This window comes from Thermobia domestica, chromosome 6 (genome assembly GCF_964235325.1).
Source record: "Thermobia domestica chromosome 6, izTheDome1.hap1.1, whole genome shotgun sequence".
NCBI lineage: Eukaryota > Metazoa > Arthropoda > Insecta > Zygentoma > Lepismatidae > Thermobia > Thermobia domestica.
The window spans coordinates 201,193,700-201,219,104 of record NC_137459.1 but is presented as its reverse complement, the minus strand read 5'-3'; the positions used below and the strand labels follow the sequence as shown (position 1 = coordinate 201,219,104).

The 25,405-nt window shown below is 34.2% G+C and overlaps 1 protein-coding gene across 4 annotated transcripts in view; it reads left to right on the top strand.

The window, feature by feature from the left end:
- Positions 1-25,405, top strand: part of LOC145688404 (metal cation symporter ZIP14-like) — a 511,696-nt gene that overhangs the window by 474,982 nt on the left and 11,309 nt on the right. For all 4 annotated transcript variants that reach the window (XM_081762589.1, XM_081762588.1, XM_081762587.1 and 1 more), the window contains one exon: positions 22,281-22,465. In XM_081762589.1, coding sequence (XP_081618715.1) covers positions 22,281-22,465 — 185 coding nt within the window. The remainder of the gene's footprint in view (positions 1-22,280; positions 22,466-25,405) is intronic.

Below are 25,405 nucleotides of genomic sequence, written 5' to 3'. Positions count from 1 at the left end.
AATTAGAGATAAGCAATTCTTAGTTAGCAACAAAACTGCCAGTAGCATTATTTTGTTTGCTTGCTTTAGTTATTTATGGCTATTACCTTTTACCTGAAAACAGCAAATAAAAGAATGACTTCCAACAATAACAAGGAAATTGTAAGCAATTATTTTTTTCTCGCATATAAAAAATGTTATATACATTTCCTACTGTTTCTGAGTCCGGGTTATCGTAAGATTGGATGAAAAAAAGGATTAGAATGAAAGGAAGATTTAGATGAAATTTGGTTTCTTTGCTAAGTACTTTGAAGCAGATTAAAGCAATCATTGGTGAGAGCTTCATCCAAGTAGTTAACTCATTGTGCCCTAATTCAAGAATACTTCGATAGATCAACTAATTAATGCCTTTTACTTCCAGCACAGAAGATAGATTTAAAGACAGAGATGTTCAAAAGCTTTTTTTATTTCTTTATTTATCCAATATGGAGTCGAAATACAAAAGAGGGATAACCAAATTCTAAATTATTTTTCCGCTCCTCTGCATTAAGAAGATTAATCAGTAATTATTTTTGATATGCACACTAAAACTGTCTGTGAGTATATATAAAGATTTTTAGTAATGTAAAAAATCTTCAAAGATATAACTTCTTTTCCTCGGGTGAATGCATCTACAGATATGCATGTAAGTTATAATATTCTTGATTTCTAATTTGGATAAATAACATTTTTATGTGCAATATGGCCAATATCAGTAGTGCAAACGAACTTTCAGTTATCAGAATTACTTCTTCAAAAGAAAGTATGAACACGGGATGACTGGGTGATAATCATGTAAGTTTGACATAATGTGTGGATCATGACTACACAAAACTCTATTTTCATCATAAAGATGGAATCCATCACTACTGTGCCTCGGGATTATATTTAAAAAAAAAAACTTCATTATTTTATTACTTAATTACTTAAAGAGAAATTGGTACCCTCCAGATTTCCCATATTTTATATTTTATTTCATAAGTGGAATTGGTTACTCCAAAATTCCCATTCCCATATGGAATATTGACCGGTATTGAAGATTGAAAAGCAAAGAATGAGAATCAGGTAGTCCCAGCGAGCATTAGCTCGCGTTAGGAGATTGTGTTTTTGTCTTGTAATATCTTCGTATTTTTGTATCAATATCTCTACATCTACTTTTTATGTTTATAACTTATGTTTTACTCAATATACTTATTCCAAAAGTATTTTTAAAGTTTCTTTTGTAAATATTGATATTTATTCTGCATGTTTCATTTTTTGTGGAGGTAGCCTATTAAAAGTTTCAATGATATTATACATAACACTATTTATACCATTAGTTGTTGAATTAACATTTTCTATTTCAATTTCACCCTTCTCCTCGTATAATTATAGATATCTTTCTCCGTTATTAGAAGCAAATCATTACGTATGTTACGCGTAAGTACATTATGCGCATACATACAAGAATGAATTTTTATAATTAGTCAAATGGCAGTATATTTGATTCCATGAACAAACTCTTTATTATGACCATACATAACTCATATATATTTCTTTTGTAATATTAAGAGTGATTGTATTTTTGATTTATTAGTATGTCCCCAAATAGTTCACAAATATATCAAAGGACCTTGTATGCATGCATTATACACCATTCCTTTTATATTTGCTGTTAGAACTGTTAAAGCGATGCATAATAAATACCCTACATTTATATTCTTTTCTAAACTTTTAATGTGCAATTTCCAAGTTAGATGTTGATCTATTGCTATTCCTAAATATGTTGTACATTCTACTATTTTCATCTCCAAATCCTTAATAAAAATTATGTCAAAGTTATCTTGCCAACGGTTTGTGAAACATTATATAATTCGACTTTTCTAACTTTAAAGACAGAGAGTTTTTGCATAACCACTGATATACTGTAGACATGTCTTCCTTAATATATGATATCAATTCTTCTATAGTGTTTGATTTATAAAATATAACACTGTCATCACCAAACAAAATGATTCTACCTCTTAGTTTAAGTAATAGTACACTATTCACTTAGATTATGATGAGTAACTGTTTCTATATGGAACCTTGCGATACACCATATTCTACTTTCACATTATTACTTCATTTTTTCCATTTGCTAAAACATATTGTGACGTATCAGACAGATAGCTCTTGAACCAAGAAATATATATACCTTGAATCATGTATTCTCTAGCTTTCTTATTAGCAATATTTATGCTTGAGTGTGTCAAATGCTTTTTATCAAATTAATAAGTAATTCTTCTTGAAGTTTATTGCTATCTAGACATTCTTGAATTTCTACTACTATATCAATTACAACATTGAAATTATTCATTTTTTTCTAAAACCATATTGATGTTTGTAAAAATAATTTATAGAATCCAGATATGTTACCACTGCATTATAAGCACATTTCTTAATTACTTTTAAAACACAGCATAATATAGATATAATTCCATATGTTCTTGGATCTAACTTATCACCAACTTTATAAATTGGAATTAACTTTCAACTTTGCATTAGGTTGAAAATTCACCTAGAGCAAAAAAAAAAAAAAAAAAAAAACTTATTCTGGTATTGTTAGAATTATTGTGTAATTGCACCTGATTAACATTTCATTATGAAACCCATTTCGCGTTTCATTTACATTTCTTTTTAAAGTACAAATAATTCTAATAGTTTCCACATGGGTAATTGGAGTGAAAAAGAATGAGTAGTTAATTAGAATACCCATATTGAACGCTTTATTTTCCAAAGTGGGTATCTTTGATATTAATGTTTTTACAATATTCACGTATATAATACCAGACAACAAAATGAAAGACGACAATATTTTACAACACTAACATTAGTTCAGGAAGGCCCAAGCCATATGGGAGTACAAATTTACAATAAGCTGCCCAGAGAAATAAAAAAAATGAAGAAAATATAAATGTTTTTAAAAAGAAACTCAAGAGATTCCTGGTGGATAAAGTATATTACAGCGTAACAGATTATCTTTACAATAATGTATATTAAATAGTAGTAACATATTTCTTTTTCTAAGTGTATTTACTGTAAGAAAGAGGACTGTCTGAACCCTCCAAATACCAAATGTATATTGGTTTTAAATGGAGTAAATAAATACAAATACAATATTTACAAAATTTCATTCAATATTTAGGTGTGTGTTCATTATCAACTAAAGTATTCCCTATTTTTAATCGTATACAATCCTGATTATTATTATTATTATTACTATTATTATTACTATTACTATTATTATTATTATTATTATTATTATTATTATTATTATTATTATTATTATTATTATTATTATTGGTTAATAATTTTAATACATCCGCACAATATCCTACTGTTAGACAATGATTCCTGCATGTTTTTTGATAGCACTTATTCATTAGTTGTTGTCTTGACTTCGCTATCAAATTTCTAAGTTCCCTAGGCTGATTACATATATTTACAATATTTTTTCTAATCAGGGAATATTATTTATCTCTGGCTTTTGCAAGTTTAACAAATCCTCATTTACCCGATATGACTTGGGTTTGTATATATATTTTTTTTTCTGGAGACTGCGTTTATTATTATATTTAGCTATTTGAATTTGTTGTGTTAAATATCTTATCAAACGACTATATTGTTCATCAATACTGTTAGCATTAAAAAATATATATATGTATAATTCCTAAGATAATTTTTCAATATTCTGTAATCAATTTTAGGTAAAATTAAGTGATTCTTACTATTTTCATAATAATATTCACGTTGAAATGTCATGTTTTATATTAAAATGTTATGGTCACTAACATTAACTAGTTTAATATTAACAGTGATAACTTCACTTAAATTATTCGCTAGCATATAATCAATCAAAATTTTACTATTACCTGTTAACCTGGTCGGATATTTGATATTTATCAGGAAGAAATCATACTTTTCACAAAACTGTAGATATTTCAATGTTTCAATCGCACCATTGGTAAAACAATGTTAAATTTCCTTAGTACATTCTTCATGTTGTCCATCAATCCATTAATGATATACTTGTTCATATTGTATGCACTAACTAGTGTAAAACCTTTTGATTTACAATGTATTTATATTCCAATTACACCGTGTACCTCATCTATAATAATATATAATAGCCTACTTATTAATTTGTTACTAATATAAACAAGTATTCATCCACACCAATTATGGTCCCTATATACATAGCACTTATTGTAGTTATTAATACTGTAAAATTCAATTTCACCAAAATGCGATGTAACTTCAACTATATGTATTTTTTTCTAACAGTAGTTAGTTCTAATTCATTTTTTAAAAAAATACATATACTGCTAGAATTGCGATATAAAACGGAAAACGTTTTCCTGCTGCTTGAATCAATACAATTTTGAGAATAATCCTCCATGTTGTCAAAAATATATTCATACAAATTAATAACTAAATCTACGTGCTCATCCATAATCGGTCTTCTTTACTACTCGTCAGAATCAAACTTTCCACCTTCTGTTTCGTTTCTCAGGTTTACTAGAATAGTCTTTGTTGCTACTCAAAATGAGTTCAATGTACTACTTATCCATAATCAACTCGGCGTACTTCTCTTTCACACAACAGTTTGTATGTTAGGCACCCCTTTTCGTTGAAAGCCGTACATCTTTTCTTCCTTTTTAAGCATAGTATACACATTTTGGGTTTATCCTTTTCTGGACAAAGGTTTTTCTCGTGATTTTTCTATCCGCAAATCTTACATGTTGGTTTGTATTCTCTGCAAAATCTTTGGATATGTCCCACATCAAGGGAGCGGAGACAGTATCCTTGATGGTTAGTGCTTCGTATAAATTATATTCCCTATTTGTATGCAGTAGTTTTTTTTTCAACATCAAGAGGATCTTGAATTACCGAATGACATCTGGTATCGTTCTTTGGCCCTTTTCTAAATTGTGATCTTACTTCTTTCTTTGCCAATTCCACATCCTAATCTTCGAGTTTTGTTCTATTACTGTGGACACGTTATCCGTATCTATCGTTGCTGCCGGTACATTGTATATGATGGTCAATAGCCTTTCTTCCTTTTTTCTTCGATCTTGAATTCTTCTTCCGCCTCTATGTGTCACTATAGTTTTTTCTTATCTTCTTTCATTTATGTCTTAACGATATTTGAGTGACATTCTTTGATATTCACATTTTGGGCGACAACAAAATGTTCAGCGTTCATTACATATTCCTTTTAGGACGTAAAATTCAATATAATAATGTATTACATTATAAGTAATAACACAAGTATTTTTGCTGCAAACATAGACTTACTTTCTTTAGTCAATCTGTGGTGCATCATGACTCACGGTTACAATAAGTGATAGTGGACTGTAATATGTGGTAGGTAAGATTAGGTCAAAGTAGGTGATTAGTCCAGTGTAGCAGGGATTGTAGTAGGTGGTGAGTCAATGGACCTTAGGTCAAGTCTTTATTAAACCACAGCTTATCTGCTACTGTAGTCGCCAATACAGAGTTCTATTTCTGCGAAAGAAACAGGACTATTTCCAGCATTAGAATCTGATAAGCCTTTTGAGAAAAGAGTAGTAAATTGACACGAAATCGGAGGCTTGAGAATACTGTGGCGTTTATAAAAACAATTTTGTTGGGCAAAGGTCTCGCTTGTTGATGGAACACAAATTATAGAAGAAATCATATTTCCGTGACAGAATAGAGAAATACAAAATCTGAAATTTGGTTTTTACTAGTGAGCAACGATAAGGGAGATGAAAGTATAGTGATTGTGGAAACAATCGAATGCGAGGTTACAATGTATTATCATGTTTCGTTGCCCCTACATGCCGTGAGAGTGCTTATTGGATCTCGTATGCTTATTTATCCGTTCTCCTGATGTATGTACGCTCGTCCAAAAGGGGAAACAGTTCAATGTATGATGTCCAGGCTTTAAACGTCGGTGTTTATTCTCCAGGAGATCCTTATATTTTTTTCTTACGCTCCCCCAAATAATATAGAAGGATAACAATCAAAACTTGCAGTTTTGTCAATAACAGATCTAGCGATTTTTTTTTTATGTTTTCAATATCAATAATTTAATAACAACCTAATATTATATAAATTATTAATACATTCCCCAGAAGGAAAAAACTCCTGAAGGAGTAGTCAGTTCTTGGTAATGTGATCTCTCTGGGCGATTTTCTCATTGTACAACATATAACTTAATTATCATTTAAATTAAAAAAAAAGAAAGTTTATATTTTGCACAAGCTTTGAAAACGCCTATTATAATCTTGTTCATATTTCGTAAATAAACGTTTCCATAACAACTACATCACGATATGATTAATTTAAATAATATGAGCGAGAAAGTTTAGTGCAGTTGTTCTATCATTTTGTCTCTTATTTCCATACAATTTGCTAATTTATTGACTCTTCAATTAAAAATTGGAATATTGTTATCACTGGTTATAAAGCAAGTAATGGCTATTTTGATAACATTTGTTTCAATTACAAATTAAAGTGAAAGAAACCTTGATTCCTTGAATGAGGTAAAGATATCAACTTTAAAAATGTTAATTTGTTCTGTAAAAAATCAATTGATTAAGTGATTAATTGACTAAAGTTTAACATTATTTTCAGCACCGTGGCTATATACTACAGTTTTTATCTCCAGTAAATAGTGCGACAGGGATCAAACCCTGGACCACAGACACAGAGACCACGATCGTTAGCCATTTAGCTACGTAGATAACTACTAAATGAAAATTCAAACGTTTAAGGGCTTGGAATGAGACAAGTATAGAATAAATTATGTTTGATGTTACATTTGTATTTGCCTCTACTTGTAACACACTGTCTTCATTATTCTACAAAGTGCATGTGGAATGTGAGTAAAACTAAACACGCAAAAAAAAAAAAAAAAAAAAAAATCGAAACAGAAACGCATGTGTGGTTGAAAGCTTAACACAATCATTGGTTCTTTCAACATTATTTAAATTATATCTAAGTTCTAGATTTTAAAATATGTCAGTTGGGTAGAAGATACTTAGTGTGTATCAATAATTTCCTGTATTATTTTGCATTATTCTATAGGCTGACATACTACAGTTTTGATAACACTGTTCAACAAGTTTTGATCGAAAGTATGTAAATTATTTGAAATTGCGATTTTTACATTCATTTAAGCATAATATGAAAGGAAATGATAATAGAAGAATTTTCTTAGCTCAGGTTGTGAAAAAAAACAACCCTTGTACAACAGTAGCTGTATATATACAAATGTATTAATATTTATAGAACATTTAAGCAAAATCATTGTAAAAACCTACATTTCCCTTTTTTATCTATTTCACTGTGATGTGATAAGCTGGGGAGTTAAGAAGTACCCTAACCTATAGCTTTCTATACCGTTGTACTTCCTTTCTCAAAATTGCGCAAATACCAGTTTCACAACGATACAGAAAATAAAGTAACCGTGGTCAAGTTAAACATTAACAATTCCGTAATAAAAATCAGTATTAACATCAAAACATGAAAAATATATACAAATACCTTTTTGTGCAAGAACTACACTGCAATGTAGACAAAAGTTTCAAGTGATCCCTTGTACAGGATTATGTTTATTTTATTTTGAGCGTCTTCGCTTGGCTTGCCTTTTGTAGGTTACATCTGGAGCATACCTTGCAATAGTCCAACAGTAGTCGGCCAAAATGTTAGAACTCCACTTTCCCTCATATTTCTTCTCCATGGCTGCAATATCTTAATGGAAACGCTCACCATGTTCGTCACTTACTGCTCCACAATCTTCGGGAAAGAAGTCTAGATTGAATGAAGAAAGTGGAGTTTCAGAGACATATTGCAACCAAGATTTTCGTAGCACAATAACAACTTTGCTACCAGTTGTTTGTAATTTGTTGCTCGGTGTCTTCCCAAGAACTGTGAAGAAACACTCTTCAAGCTTTCCCACGCAGTTTTCTCCTCACCTTGGAGAATTTCGTCGAACTTGTGATCTTTGAATAGTTGCCTAATCTGTGGCCCTATGAAAACACCCTCTTTAACTTTGGCATCACTTAATCGAGGGAATTGTCCTCTTAGGTACTAATAGGTTTCATCCTCTTGGTTCATGCTCTTAAAACTTTTCATAAGACCTAATTTAATATGTAGAGGGGGAAGCAAAAGTCGGTTACGATCTACCAGTGGTTCATGCTGCACATTTTTCACTCCCGGCTGAAGAGTTTCTCTGGTACTCCAATCACTTTAGCGGTAATGAGATCCACGATCTCTACTGTCCCATTCACATATAAAGCAACAATACTTTGTATACCCTAACCGCATACCTAGCAACAGTGCTATTACTTTAAGGTCACCACAAATGAGCCACTGAAAATCGTAATATTTAATGGCTTGAAGTAAACGTTTCAAGTTTTCATAAGATTCCTTCATATGAACTGCGTAACCTACAGGAATTGAAGGAAGTTCATTTCCAATATGTAAAAGCACTGCCTTTATACTCACCTTGGACGAATCTATAAAGAGCCTCCACTCCGTAGGTTCGTAATTAATTTTAAGTGCCCTCATGAGACCATTTACATCTGTACATGCCACAAGTGTGTCTTCCATAGTAAAAAATGAAGTGAACATCTTCTCCCTATTCCGATACACTGAAATATTTACTTTTTCCTGCAATAAATTCCATTGCTTTAAGCGTGACGCTAAAATTTCGGCTTTGCTTTTCGAGAGGTCCAAGTCTCTGATTAGATCACTTAGTTCCTCTTGAGTAAGTCTATGTGGTTCACATGGAGGTTCTTCTACAACAAACGTAGGGTCCTTCGAAGTACTTGATTCAGGAGCTTCAACTTCTTGATCATAATCAGAAAAAAAGATCGTATTCTTTAGGTGGGTCAGGAACAGGTAGTCCTTCTCCATGTGAAACAGGGCGCATTGCAGAAGGAATGTTAGGATAGATCAAGGCCCGCTTCTTCTTCGTGGAAATTCCCTTCTTGACGGAAGGAACCATACAAATATAACAGTCTCTGATGTGGTCGCTTGGCTCCCTCCAAATTATGGGCACTGCAAAAGGCATTGAGCGCCCCTTCCCATTAATCCAATTTCTTAGATTGCTGGCACAAGTGTTACACACAATGTGGGATGTCCAACATTTATCTTGGTCTCCAATTTTACAACCAAAGTAATATTGATAGGCTTTTCTTATTAGTGGTGTTATAGTCTGCTTTTGTGAGGAAAATGTCACTTCCCCACACCCGTAGCAGAAGCTATCCGCACTGTTTACACAATTTCGCGGCATTTTTGTTTATTGAAATTCTCAAAATGTCACTTGAAATAGTTCCGACAACTATTAAAAATATACATTCGAAATACCAGTATTTTTGCGTACTTGTAGTTGTATTTTTATGTCCTGCATTACACAAACGTCACACCCAAAACGCTGATAACTGCACTAAACCTGTATTTTCTAACAATAGCAGAACACTACAGAGATAAGGAACACAATGAAACCAAGCGTTCATATAGTTTCTCCAGTGTTGCCGGATCAGTAAAACATTTTACCCCAAACGAAGCGAATATATTTATTTTTAAAGCGTTATTATTAGACATGCCTTAAAACGAAAAGTAGAGCTAATATTCGAAAATAACTTTCAAATTCGTGATCAGCACCACAAAATCAATAAGAATTAGCTGATTTTGTTCAATTTAAATTTTCGTTGTTGAACAGTGTAATCAATGTAGTAATTTGATTTTACTTTGCCTACATACACTTGTTACACCGGGGACGACGCAGAAGTCATAAACGACACAAGTCCTAAACGGCACAAGACCTAAACGGCATAAAACCTAAACGGCACAAGTCCTAAGAATCATTTCTCGGCACAAGTCCTAAACAGCATTGGACCTAAAAATCTCTTATGGCGCTACCATCTTTCATAATGTCTGTTTTTCTCCATTTCCACACCATTGACATCATATTAGTAACATTACATTGTATTTTAGTTATGTACGTCATAAATTTTGCTTTCCTTGTGGTGTTCTGAAGTAAATTATTTTACACATATATTTATTCTATATAAGTCTTTCAGTAGCAAATAGTTGTTATACTCGCAATTAACTACTTCTTACTCGTTATCATTATTAATAATAATTTTAGTATTTACTAACATACCTGTTTCCGTTGGAATTAAATACACTGAAAAAAAAGACTTGGTCAGGAATACCAAATTTCTTTGGCCAGGGCATTTGGTCACTTTATGTGGTTAGTTTAACCAAAATTTGGTATTTATACCAAACAGGTTTGGTCATGAGCACTATATATTTTGGTTAGAACATTTGGTTGTGCTATCGACCATCGAAGCAAGAAAAATTAATGTGCACATTTTATTAAATTCATAATCGACTTTGGGTAATGAACCTAGCAGTTGGCAACTATGATCACGTTCTTTCAGTACATGACATCTCCTCGACGCCACAAACTGACTTTCCTTGTGAATGTGTGTGTGTGCAGAGCAATGGTTCTTTGTCTCGAAGACATTGGAACTTCCGGTTGTGTAGCTTCGAGAACATTCCAGAAACTACTGGATCATTTCGTATTTCCGGTGATTTCCTAAAGTTAGTGGTCATTGGACAACTTTTCAATTACTGACCAATCAGAAACTGTGTTACGTCCCAAGTATACTCTACTCACATGCTTTGTGCAATCAAGAAGTGCGCCAAGTAATCGAGATCTGGGATTTGAAGGGTGCAAAACGTAACCCGAGTCGCGAGACATTTTCTTGTTATAAGTGTAATTCTAATAGAACATCGATGCTTAGTTGGTGTGGATAAGTAACTTTAACATGTGTGAGTGACGACTAAATGCAATAGTTGCAGTATTATCAAGGAAAGTTCTAAAACAAGAAATTTTATCGAATTGTAATTTAGCACGCCCGAGAAGACAACGGAACCAGCTTACCATCTCTTGGAAGACCAAACTGTAAGTAATGTAAATTGATGTGGTAGGAGCAATCATCGAGTGATTCGTGCGAGCATTATCCAAAATCCGCCTGACTCAGGAATATATCAACAGTTTAATGTGAGAGTGACCGTGTCTTTCGAATAGTGATTTTATACGCTCAATACATCGCCTTCCACTAATAGCGAACGCCGGCTTAAAAAAAAAGGATAATAATAAATGTAGGCCACCACAAAGTAAAATCGCATGTGTATAATTACTTTCTGTATATAATTTGATATTCTTCAACAGTGTTTAGCTAGCTAGGAAATTTCATGAAAAAAAAGTCGTTATTCAAAATAGGAACTTTAACGTTGTGTGTGTACGAATGATGAGAATGTTGTCTTACGGTGCTCATGTTTAATGCTTGTTGTTCATTTCAGTTCATGTGTACATGGATACTAAAACTTTCCATGTAGAGACCAGTGCATGTAAGATTGTCAATTTTGCTTCTTGTTAAATATGAACAGTTAATAATTAAGTCCCGGCATTTCAATCTTGTTGCTTCCCTTATATTTTTTTTTGTTGTTGTTGTCTTTAGTTTTAGACATTGACGCGAGAGTAGGTCGCGGAACGTACCCAGTCTCAATCATGCTTGTGTAGTGAACTATCCCTCGCGACAAACTTTTCATTCAAACGAGAAAGGTAAAAATCAACATTTTTCGCTAATCTTTATTTTTTTTGGATAGTTCGGACGCGACCAAACACGTTGTTACCAATCCTTCTACTTGAGTCATTCCCAAGCTCAAGCAGAGGTTGGCAAAGCATGTATATACTTCCAGGTGAGGGGGATGATTGGGAAACCTTTTAATCCAGAACTCATGTGAACAAAAGACGTAAATAAACTTGTGTGACCTCCTTCACCAAAGCGATAGTAGTTGTTTAATTTTGTTACGCGAACCAAATCTTTAGTGATTAGGTTTCCCTGACCAAAATGTTTAGTTACAAGGTCACATGTATCCATTTGATTTCTGGGTAAGCATGGCGAGTATGAAGGTGTGGATCGGGTTTGATCGTATGAGTGAAAGTATATAGTGTTTCTACCGAAAAGAAAAAAAAACAAAGAAAAACAAATAAGACGTTTATCTAACCATCACAAGTTTACACAGCTCAAAATTCAAACGATGTGTGTGAAACAGACTTTTGTCTACACTATTCAACTTTCAACACCAAAGTCTCAATGATGTGAAGTGATAAGTAATTGTCACCTGACAGCAACACAATGGATCTCGTGAGCAATACATTAAGAACTTGGAACTTACCGCTGCTAGTCAACGTGTTTCGAGGTGAGCTTACCTTTTCGTTCGTGTTACTTTACTGTTAGTTAACGCATATTGGCTACTTTATTGACTGTAAATTTGGCACAACAAATGCGCCTTAAGTAAACTTTACAATACACGCTCCAGCTGCGCATTGATATGTACGACCACTTTAAAAGGTGTAGTAGAGTAGGATAGGATAGGACACAGTAGAGTAAGATAGGTATAAGTAGGGTAGAGGTAGGAACGGGTTAGGAGGTTTAAGGAAGTTTTTACCCATTTTAATAGAATCAAAAGAGTGACATTTCTATTTTTAATTTCAGTTTAGTACCTGTACCAACAGTATTTGGTAGTTGTTACCAAATGTTTTGGTCAAATTCACTAAATGCAGGTTTAGTATTTACAACCAATTTATTTTGTTCCAAGCACCAAACCTGGATAATTTTAACCAAATTTTTGGTATTCCCAACCAAGTCCTACTTATTTGGTCATTATTTGGTCAAAATTACCAAATGCATATTTGGTAATGATGACCAAATACTAGGTTTCTGCAACCAAACAAATCGTAACCAAATGATTTCGAGCTGGTGACCAAACGTTTGGTTGGCGCTATATTGACCAAACGATTTGGTAACCAGTACCTATTTTTTGGTCAATCTGACCAAACCTTTTTTTCAGTGTACGTTCATAATAGTATTGTGACATCTACTTACTACTGAAATGCTTTCTCGAATATTTAAGTCTGTAGTTTGTAGCAGGGGTGGCTACAGAATGGATTATAGCCCATAGTGCGTCACTGAAATTTTGAGGATCTTTGAACAGCAACTTAATTGAAATTAATGAGAAACTTATATATATTTAAAATAAATCTATTTAATACAAGAACATTACGTTTAATCAATGCCGCAACCATGGTTAGGGAATGGATGTATTAAAGTGCGAACCGTTGAAATATTGTAGAAGCAATAGCTTTTTTTTTTTGTTTTTTTGAGCTTCTGAGTTTGCGTCCTTATTCAACGTCGTGAGTACGGAGGTGGGATTCGACTTTGTAAGATTGCCAGATTGCCAATGGCAAGGAGAAGTGGACCGAAGTGAATGAAATTGTGCACAGGTATTGTAGACGTAAAATGAGGGAATACGTGTTTCGTATTTTCCTAGAAAAAAAAACGGTTGGGTGGGGCACGGACCCCTCTAAACCTTTGATTACGAAATATCAAAAATGCTAATAACAGTATGTCAGAAGTGCCTAAAGGACATGAAGAACTGCAACGAAACTTTGTGTAGGGACAACACAAAAAATAAATTAACATGCTCTTTTTTATTTTCTTCGGAGAAACGTAATATGTGTCTTTTTTCCTTTTATGCGAAAAACGGTTTTAGGGGGCAAAAGTCCCCACCCAAAATTTTGAATGTTGACGCCCAAAAGACAAGAAGAAGAAGAAATAGACCAAAGTGAATGAAATTTTACACAGATATTGTAGACATAAGATTAGGGAATACGCGATTCGTATTTTCCTGAAAAAAAAAGAAAAGGAAGAAACTGTTGGGTGGACCGAAGCGTTGGGTGGCGGAAAGAGTAGACCGAAGCGAATGAAATTGTGTGTAGGCATTATAAATAAAATAAGGCCTTTCGTGTTCAACAATTGTCCCCATCCGATTTCTTCAAATTTGGCACATCAACAGTAAGCACAAACAGTATAGCGTATTTTATAATATTTCGGGAGGCCCCTTTAATCTTACAATGTTTTTCCGCATAAACAAAAACACGTGTCGATTTATTTTCTGTTTACTGTTGAAGTGCCAAATTTGAAGCAAATTGGATGCGGACACTTGGGAAACCAGAGAGGCCTTACTTTACATCTACAAACAATTTCATTTGCTTCGGTCTACTCCTTCCTCCGCTACTACGGTAATATTTACTTTTTTCGGATGGGGACTTATCCCCAAAACTGTTTCTCCAGACAAACTAAAAACACGTGTTTTTACGAGGGGGGCCTTATCCCCACCCATTTTTGGACAAAGTTTCGTTGTAGTTCTTCATACTCTTTAGAAAATTCTAACGTACACTTATTTGCGCCTTTAATATTTCGCAATCAACAGTTTAGAAGGTGAGTACCCCACCCAATATATATATATATATATATATATATATATATATATATATATATATATATATATATATATATATATATATATTTTAAGGAAAATACGTATTCCCTCATTTAACGTCTACAATATCTGTGCACTGTTTCATTCACTTCGGTCCACTTCTTTCCTTTCGGGTGTAACTTTTAAAATTTTGGGTTGGGGCTTTTACCCCAAACACCGTTTTAACGCAGACAATTAAAAATAAGAACGTATTCGTTTTTTTTATTTTATTTATGTATTTTTTGCATATTGTCACGACAAAGTTTCGTTGTAATTCGACATGTACTTTAGACACTTCTGACATACTGTATTTAGCACTTTTGACATTTCGTGATCAAAGGTTTGGGGGGATCCGTGCCCCACAGAACCTTTTTTTTTTTTTTTTTTTTTTTTTTTAGAAAATACAAAACATGTATTCTTTAATTTTACATCTACAAAATCTGTGCACAATTTCATTCACTTCGATCCACTTCTTCTTGCCTTTCGGGCGTCAACTTTCAAAACTTTTGATGGGGGTTTTACTCTCTAAAACCGCTTTTCTACAGAAAGTAAAAAAAAAAAAACGAATTCGTTTAGTTTATGTGTAGTATCTACCTGCTAAATTTTATCAAAATCGGAATGTTACCATTGGGAAGTGTTACATGCTGGTATTATATGCAAGTGAATTACAAAGAAGTTCTTCTTCTGTAGGAAGAGGGTGAAGCTTTTACTTGAAACAGTACTCCCCGCTTGTGTAGTTGCTAGCGCGTGTGACTCGCACATAGGGTCTCAAGTTCGATCCCCATTGAGAGTTTATTATGGAAGTTCTTTCCTCAAATTTACGAGTTCCGGATACATTTGCCACATCTTTAAAAAGAAATAAAATTTCAAGTGTTCTGGCCTTTATTAATGTAGAGAAAAAGGTCTGTTTTATATAAACACGTCTCCATATTAGAAATTTTAGTTTCGATTTCATGATCCATTCCCGTTCTGCCTAAAGGCCCCCAGCACTTCGTAGAAAATATTATAATGATCTTATCTTAAGCAGTACGGGAATTCCCGTTTTGACTAATCTTTCGAGACAGGGAATTTTATGCTGGAATGATTTTTTAAAGGAAATGTAGCATCGAAATGCTTGACTCCTAGAGTGTTTTTATGCACATCGGAAGTCATGTAGGTGCATATGATGGCTGTAGTAACGAGAGCGGGGACAAATTGTTACATTTTCTTTCTTTTAAAATACGGAAAACCCAATAAAACTTATTCCTAAAAATGTAATAATAAAAGGGTAGATTTGCTTTAATTACTTTCACACACACCCACATGAAAAGTTCTGGGTACTCTTATTTATTATACATTTAATACATTTGAGATACGATCAGCATGTTATTGTTAGACTATTGATTTTAATTGTGAAAAATAACTATGATGTTATTTGATTATTTTTAAATATTCATCTTCATGACGTAGCATATAGGAGCCTTATTTTGAGCGTTATATAAATATTTATCTATTTCAATTCTGAAATACTGATCAAGATATTTTTTTAGCAGAGATCAAAATTTGAAATATAGTCTATACTTACTACAGACGTGTTCAAATGATTAGACTCAACATTCAGTTTCTGAATATTTTCCAGTTCTTACAATATTACATCAGAAAACGCCTTTGAACTTAGTCCAAATTACTGTTCTGTAACTCTGTTCTAATTTCTTGTGGTCATGGCATATGTTTTTCAATATCAATTAAACAAATGCGTACGTGACATTTAAATATAAATATATTACGGTGTGTGTATCTGAATTGGAAACAAAAAATGAAATGGAATACTTACAAGAAAATGATCTCTCATACAAAGATTAATATTTCGTATGAAATCCGTTATTCTCTATTAAGTCTTTTATCATTTGTGTCATGCTATATACGATTTTAGCACATTTTGACTTCAATTCAGCATCATGATACCACAAATTGTTGATCTCTTCGATCAATTAATGTTTGGTTATAATATGCTTCTTCTTTAGCTTTTCCTTCATGAAGCTCCAGGGGTTTTCAATCGGGTTCATTTCAGGACTATTGCCCGCCCACGGAAGAACACTAATTTCGTTGTTCTCGAATAATTTTGTGACAGGTTTTGCCCGGTGGCATGGCGCTCCATCATGCATAAAGATGAAGTGGGCGTCATCAAACCAGATTGCAGTCTGGGAAAGCAGTTCTTCTTGAATAACTTGTATATATTGGTTGTGCTGCATTGGGGGCGCGGTGGCTCAGTGGTAGAGCGTTCACCTCTGGTGCTTGGGGTCCCGGGTTCGATCCCAGCTCGCGCCGTGTGGACTTTGTGGTGGACAAACACCGTACTCGTTGGTTTTCTTGGGGTTCTCCCGTTTCCTCCCACTTTCTTCATTCCACCATTTCACTCATCCCTCATCATCACCGTCTCCTTTAGCCTAACCGGTATATCCGTGGGACGCAAAACTTAAAGATTTCATTTCAGTTCATGTTTCGTGCTTCATTGATCCCTCTAATATAGGGTAGCTTGCCCCAGTACCGGGCACCTAACCATTTTTTTAATTTGCGTAAGAATCAATCAACAAATCGATAGAAGAAAACACACTGACAATAATCACAGCATAACATTTTTATTATAAGATTTCAACATTAAATTATTCAATTTTCTAAAATGCTCAAAATTGCATGGTCAAAAGACTGTTCCCGGTACCGGACAGATTACTATAAATATCAAAGCGAGGAGTGGTTGTAAATATGCAAGCAAATGGTATGTTGTAGTTATGAAATGCAATTTATTTGCTATGTTAATAGTATTACATAATGCAGCTCTTACAATATTAGCTGACAAGATGAGCTATACCCTCTATAAGTACTTTCGGTTTAAAGTATGAAAATTGAGTAGAAAATAAAAATAAAATAAAATAAAATAGCACTTCACCGCAACAATGTTTCTCTCGCTACTAAATTGTACACAGAAGTGACTACTGTTACAAGAGTTGGTACAAGCAACATATTTATAAGCTTCTACAATAATACTAAAACTAAGACTATAGTAAAAATAATGTGTAGGAAATTAAAGCCAAAATATTTTTCAAATTAAGTGCTTCATCTCAGTAAGCTTACAATTTTCACAAATGAAGTAATCAACATTTTCACTGTCGTTACACCCAACATGTGACCATCCTCGGCAATTGGAGCACTGTACTCAATCCTCATTGAAACCTCCACAAATAAGACACTCCGTGAGAATATTTTCCTCTGCTTTGTCCAGTAGCTCTGTGAACAATACAGCTTCCCGCTAACACACTATCCACAGCTTTCTTCATACTTTCTTCATCCCGTTTCCATTTCTTTTATGTAGCCATCCTTGTATCAAGTTCCCCAAAATATCAAGTTTACCCTAAATATATTCTCAGCTAAGACTAATTGGGTAATTTCTTCTGTCCGGTACTGGGAACATTCGGAATGTCCGGTATTTGGACCACACGATCTATTAAAAAAAATATTACCAACTAAAGACCATGGAAATTTTAGTTAATGCTTCCACACTGCACGCTTCTTTAATTATTAATAAATATTATGAGAGTAAGATAAATTTAGTTCACTTACCTGAGGAGAGTGCAAATCTTCTGTAAAAGTTACATGTGTAATCAAGATAGTAGCGAGGATCAATTTTCAGCGATTTACTTGAGACTGGCATGCACGACAGACAAGTGGAGCCAAACAATCACCCCTGTTGGCAAATGCTACAGATGCATGTAGAACAGCTATTGCCCCCTAACGCCGGACTGCTAAAACTAGTACTGTCCGGAATTGTGAAGAGCCCAGTAATGGGGCAAGCTCCTCTATAGAGTTTCCCAGGCCCGAAGACAAACATCACACCCCAGACCATGACTGAAGTAGGATGCTTCACTGTTTGTTGAGGGCATTTCAACTTGAATTCCTCCAGAGGTCGACGTCGCACATATTTTGAACATTCACCAGACATGAAGACAAATGATTCTTCACTGAAACTCCTATTCTCCAACAATCAGCAGTCCAATGATCTAGGCCTCGTGCCCATTCGAGGGAATTCTTTGCAATGATTAGAGTAATTTTTGCTTTCTTTCTTGGGAGCTCCTCCGTGGCTAAGTGGTTAGAGTACGCGCCTTTGGCGTGGGAGACCCGGGTTCGATTCCCGGCGGGAGCTCATGTGGTTCGGATTCCACATTAATCAGAAGGTCCACGTCTCATATAGCCTCGCTGCTGAACGGGACGTTAAACCAAAATCAACTCAACTCTTTCTTGGTCTGAGTGCTTCAACAATCCTTCTAACATTTTCAGTCGAAATGTCTACATCATACTCATCCATTTTTATGCTTAATTCTCCAGAAGTTGCGTTTCTGTTCCCCAGAGCCAATCTTTTTAGTTGTTTGATACCTCTTATCGATAGCGTTGGATCTCGCCCACACTTCCAAAGCCTATTTTGCTGATACATTTGTTTCTTGCTCATCGTAACGGAGACTTTACTCACAGATTTTTGCCCTACCCCAACTCTAATAGCAATTTGTCGTTGTGTATGTCTTCCTTCCGCCGAAAGTGTTTTGACAACTTTCACTTTACGGGAAGAAAGGTCTCTGGATTTTCAAATTATGCCGCGATTACAGGACTTCATAGAATAAAAGATTAATAGACAAAACACGTCAAGATCACTTTGAACTGGGCCATTCGAGCTGTTGAACGCTTTGAATGTGGTAACTACTAACGACTGTAAGCATAATACTTCAGATTGTAACTTGTTGTTAGAAACCACAATAGCTGTCTACAACTGAAATACCACTTTCAAAACTCTCCCCCCTCTCTACTAATACCAACTGTTGTTCAACGGTGATATCACCACTTCAAGTGTACAGTAAACAAACGAAGGGTCCTATATTGGTGGTTTAAACAATTAAATTACATGTTCAAGAACTCAGAAAGTAGGACTCCAACATCAATTTCACATTTTTCGAGGGTGAGTCTAATAGTTTGAGCGTCTGTACAACAGTCTCACGTGTTTTATTGAGTTTTCAGTATTTTTAAAAAGGTTCTTCAATAAAGTGAAGAATTACAGATAACATTTTAGGTGCATGACAGCATCACCATCATAGGTATTCTGCCATTATTGGCAAGTCACTTGCTGCAGCTGAGAAGATTCCGTACTCCACGGTCTTCCTCTAACGTCCTTCTCTTCACGTATGATTTTTCTGTTTTGATATCGTCCATCAATTGTAGTCTCCTTCAACCTTCCCTCTGTCAAAGGTGTGTGACAGTTGAAGAAAAGAATAATCATCCTTTTATTAGGCTGCGCCTATGATTCTGTCGTTTGATTTTAGTTCATTTTGTCAGAATTTTCAAGGTCTTGTCCTCTTGGATTTTGTCCTGCATTCGTAATAATCTGTTTAGTAATTCTAATAAAGTCTGTAAGAAGAATAACCATATCTTCAAGTTTCATCATAAATTTTAGATATTATTCTACTTGTTCTTTTCGGAAAAAATGACTAGGATACAGTTCTGTCATTAGCAGTGTTATTCACACCTACTTTAGTAAAAATGAATGTAATTTTTTAACACCTGCACAGAAATGCAAAATCGATTGATTCAGTTGCAATAAAGCCGTCTGACATTGTGACTGAAACGAACATAAAACAAACGTAATTCGGCCTAATATCAAGTCATTTCACATCAAAATTTTATTCAGTTTTCCAGAAGTTCATTTCTAACATGCTAAGGCTCTCAGTACGTAAAATGTGTCACAGTTCGCATCCTTGAGAGATGTTTGGCCACATATTAAGTAACAATGCAAGAGAACGCATAAGAAGGCCCTTAAGAAAGAGTCTTAATCTTGTACATCACAACTTCTTATTCAGCATCACCTTATCAGTTGATTTGTCTTCTATATATAATTCTATACTATATGCGATAGCATTTTTTTATTCAAATATTTATATTGTCAATGTACAAGCTTGTAAATAGCACCAATACAAAATATCAATACCATACATTCAAATACTTGTATGCTTTTATAGAGTTCCAACCAAATCAAAAGGTCAGATAATCGGGGATAAGGGCCGTCTTATGCACCCTCTTGGATTATTTGTTTAATGTATGGCCAAACATGTCTTGCGGATTTGAAATATGATACATTTTATTTACTGCTAACCTTAGCATGCTGGACATGAATTACTGGAAAACTGAAAAAAAATGTTTTGAAATCACTTTATATTAGACCGAGTTAAGTTTGTTTTATGTTTGTTTCAGTTACAATGGCAAACGACTTTCTAGCAACTGAGTCAATCAATTTTCCATTTTTCTGCAGGTATTTAAAAAATCGCATTCATTTTTACTAAAAATGATATGAATAATATTGCTAATAACAAAACTGTATCTACTCATTTCTCCGAGAAGAACAAGTAGAATAAAATTTAAAATTTATGATGAAACCTGAAGAAATAGGTATTATTCTTATATAATATCTTACAAATAAGAAAAAAATCCTAGAAGAAATCCCTCCCTGCACAAAATTCCCCACCTCCAAAGATTACGCAGAACGGGAATTATTGAAGCTTTCGTAATCTGGAAATAAACTTTTGGGTTGCTTTTAATATATAAAAAGCCTGCTGCCCTAGACAAATTTGAAAGCTACATCCCCTAAATGACTATGTAGTAGTTGCTGTAAACGTATTGCATTGCATATTACATTAGTAATTTAGCGTCATTTGTTGATTTTTTTGTTTGTTTTTGCTTATACATATCAACTCTATCAAAACACACTGTGAAATATAGTAACTGTATTGCATAATATATATTCCTTGTTCAATTTTAAATTTACTGCGTTCTTAATGTATACAGTTGATATTTAATGCTCACTCATGAAATGTCTAGCGAGCTATTGTACTAATTAAGTAAACTTTGGTGGATTTTTGTTCTACTCTTAATAAAATACACTCCACACAGTATATATTGCAATTCTGAATGTTTGCTTGGTTTCCGAAGTCTGGTATAATATGCTTTTTAACATTTTTATTTATTTATTTTTTATTTTATATTTTTTTTAGGAATTTGTCTTGGGATTCTCGTATCTCCGTTTGAAAGAAACAAATTTTTTAAAAATTATATGATTAATTCTTAGAATGAAATAGATTATACAATGTATATCATGTATAACTGCAGAACAGATAATGATAATAATAATCTTAGTAGTACGAGCTCGTACAAATATAGATGTTACCGTTGGAATTAGCTATGTTCGTAACATTATCGTCTACTAGTTGCTGCATCGTCGCAATTTCGTGTGGTGGTGGCGAATTTCAGAACTAACGCAAGTGAATGAAAAAGTCACAATACCTAAACGGCACAAGTCCTAAAAATCATTTCGCGGCACAAGTCCTAAACGGCACAAGACCTCTAAAATTTAGGGCTAGTGCTTATATTTTTAGGACTTATGCCGTTTAGGACTTATGAATGTCATCCATTACACCTTGTACTCTCACAGAAAGATCTACATAGATTTTGGGCAACTTTGCACTAATAAATTTCGGTTCTACGGATATTTAATATGCATATATATCAAACATATCTAGAGATTTGTATTTGCGTTTGTAGACACATAGTTGATAGATTAACACGACATGCCAGTTTACGTTCTAATCTTGCTTGTTATGTAAAAAAAAATACTGTTCGTATTATTGATTATTTTTTTTTTATAGTCGTAATTTTTCGCGTAGGCGATATTCAATGAAAATATTCGTGACTCTGTGGTAGTGACAGTTTATTCGTGACATATGATAGCATTTTATATACGTAATGTGTGGGCATCTAAAAACATTTTTTTTCTTTTTCAGGTGATTTTGCAGTTTTGATTCAGTCTGGAATGCCAATGAAAAGGGCTGTACTTCTTAATTTCTTGTCTGCGTGCACGGCTTTTATTGGTCTTATTGCCGGAATTCTACTTGGAGAACTGAACGCTAACATTTACATATTCGCATTTGCAGGAGGACTTTTCTTGTACATATCTCTAGCAGACTTGGTAAGAATCCTATTTGTTCCATTTGAGCTTCATTTTATAATAATTTACATTTGACATTGTTAATAAACAGCTAATCAATGTATTGAGGGAGCTTTTGATTTTCATTTTTATATTAATTCACAATCTAATTGAATGTAATATTAACATACTGGATATTGTAGATAATCTATTGTGCGGGAAATGTACATGTACGGGAAAGCAACTTACACTAGTTAAAATTAAAACTATCAATTTAAAATGCCACAATCTTATGATTATTTTTTCGATGATCATATTCGACGTACTTCTCGGGATGTTAATTTGGAGTCTAACATTACATTTGGGATCTAGCTGGAGAGGAAAAATTGTACAACACAATACACAAATTCATTCTCCTTATCTGGAACAAGGATGAATTGCCATAGGAGGGTAAAGAATCAATTGTTGTTCCAGCTTACAGGAAGGCGATGAGACTGATTGTAATAATTATCAAGGCATTTCTCTTCTGTCAACATCCTATAAAATCCTTTCGAACATCCTATTATCAAGATTGACTCCACACACAGATGAGATTATTGGAGATTACCAGTGCGGATATAGGTAAAATCGATCAACTGCCGACCAGAGATTAACACTTTGAAAAATACTTGAATAGAAACGGGAATACAATTCCTCTGTACATTAATTATTTATCGATTTTAGAAAAGCGTCCAGCTCGATTAGGAGGGAAACATTGTACAACATTCTTACAGAGGTTGGAATACCGAAAAAAAAAGTTAGATTCATTAAGCTGTATTTAAATGAATTATGAAGTGCAGTCCGAGTAAACTGTAAATGAATTCTTGCCCACGAGCTTTCCCGTCAGGCCTGAGACAAGGAGATGCGTTGTCACCATTGTTATTCAACTCTGTTCTGGAGAACGCTATAAGAAAAATCAAATACAAGAACCAAAGCCTAGAGCTGAATGGTATTCATCAGATTATGGCGTTTATTGATTATATAAATATAACAGGGGTTGATAGGAGAATAATAGAAAGAAATGCAACACTTACAAGGACATGGGTTTAGATCTTAATACAGAGAAAACTAAATACGTGGAAGTTCGCTGGGTTCGTAATACTGCAAATTATGAATGCGTTAAGATATCAAATAATACTTTCGACAAAGTAGATACTTTTAGATATGTAAGGTTAGTGTTAACAGACCAAAGTCATGTCCACGAAGAAATGATAAATGTCAACTGAAAGGAAATTCGTGTTATTATTTAGTACGAAATCTTGTCGTCACGAATTGTGTCGAGGAATTTGAAGCTTAAAATATATAAAACTATAATCATGTCTGTTGCGCTGCATAGTTGCCTAACATGGCTGCTTACTCTGATGGAAGAACACAGACTGAAAGTATTTGAGAATAAAATCCTGGAACGAATATTCGGACGCAAGTGGAATGAGAATGGGGAATGGCGGAAACTTCATAATGAGGAACTGCATTATTTATACACTTGTCTGTCTTTTATATTAAATATTGACAGTAGTGTTTTTATTTTTCGTAAGTCATTCGAACATGTAGATATTTTCTAAAAGCGATGTTTATATCCTAACATACACTGTTGGAAAATTCTGGAGCTCAAAATCTGGCCGTAATGACGCTCCAAATGCCGTTAGGGGCCAAGTGCCTTGCATTCTCCTCCCAACACACAGACGGAACTGACACTGAGTGTTGCGCTGTAACTGCGCGGCTAATAGAAACGTACGCAACGATTTTATGGCTGATGCGTACGCTTGGAATACGTTGACCATGTATTTAAATATGGGTGGCTAATCAGAATGCGCTGCAAACGCGAAAGCCATAAAAACGCGCAGAAAACGTCTGCTCGAGCGTATTTGGTGCGTTTCGGAAGAATAGACCGCTTGCTGTTTAAAAGATGTCTAAAGGAAGTAAAAAAGAAAAGACATGTTGCCACGCAAGGGGGTTTTAGCAAGAAACAACTGCTTGGAAGATGCTATGTGCAGAGTATTGGAACTCTGCTATTATAGACCTGGACTTGAAAAAAACAATCTGTAAACCCTGACTCACAGTATGATTTATAACTCTGGCGAAAGTAAAATCACCGAGAAGCCACCTTGGTCGCGTTCGCTGCGGGGGTAACGCATCGGAAACGCATTCTGAAATAGCAATACACTAAGAGAAATTGTGTAATATTTCTCTGAAAACATTCATAATGTGCATCTCCATATCGTGACGAATCAGAGCTGCAGGCTAATGACGGTCGTCTCATACCGTATTAACCCCGGTAGATTCAATTTTATTCAGGTGTTTATATTTATCGTTATATTGTAGTTTCAATCGAAAATATACTTTAAAATCATCATGTTTCTCTTTCTTTTCTCATAAAAAATCATCATTGCAGATGGTTTGTGTTTAATTTAGTATTTGAATTTTCTAATCCCCAGAGAGATCGGTGAATAATCTTATTATTTAATGAAACATTAATTTCTTTAATTTTATATACAGAGTGTTTCAAAACAACACCGACAACGTTTGGGAGATGATTCCTGACACCAAGATAAGACAAAAAGTATAGACCAACCTGGGTGCACAAATGCTTCCTTTAGGAGTTACAGGCTGCCGAAGACATGAAAAACTGAACTTTAAGGGTCCATTGCTCCAAAACTGTGGGGCATACCGTTGTCGGTTCAAGACTTCACTTAGGAACTAGTATGTGCATTATACAAATATCCATGTTTCAGAATCCTGCGGTACTTCCGCAACAATTTTTATACAGGTAGTTGGTGAGTATTTCAAATTATATACCCGGGGCCAAACTGTCTCTATAAAAGTTGTTGCGTGAGTACCTTAGGATTCTGAAACATGGATTCTTGGATAGGGCACATATTACTTCCTAAGTGAACTCTTGACCCGACTATGGTAGGTCCTATAGTTTAGGAGCTATGTACCTTT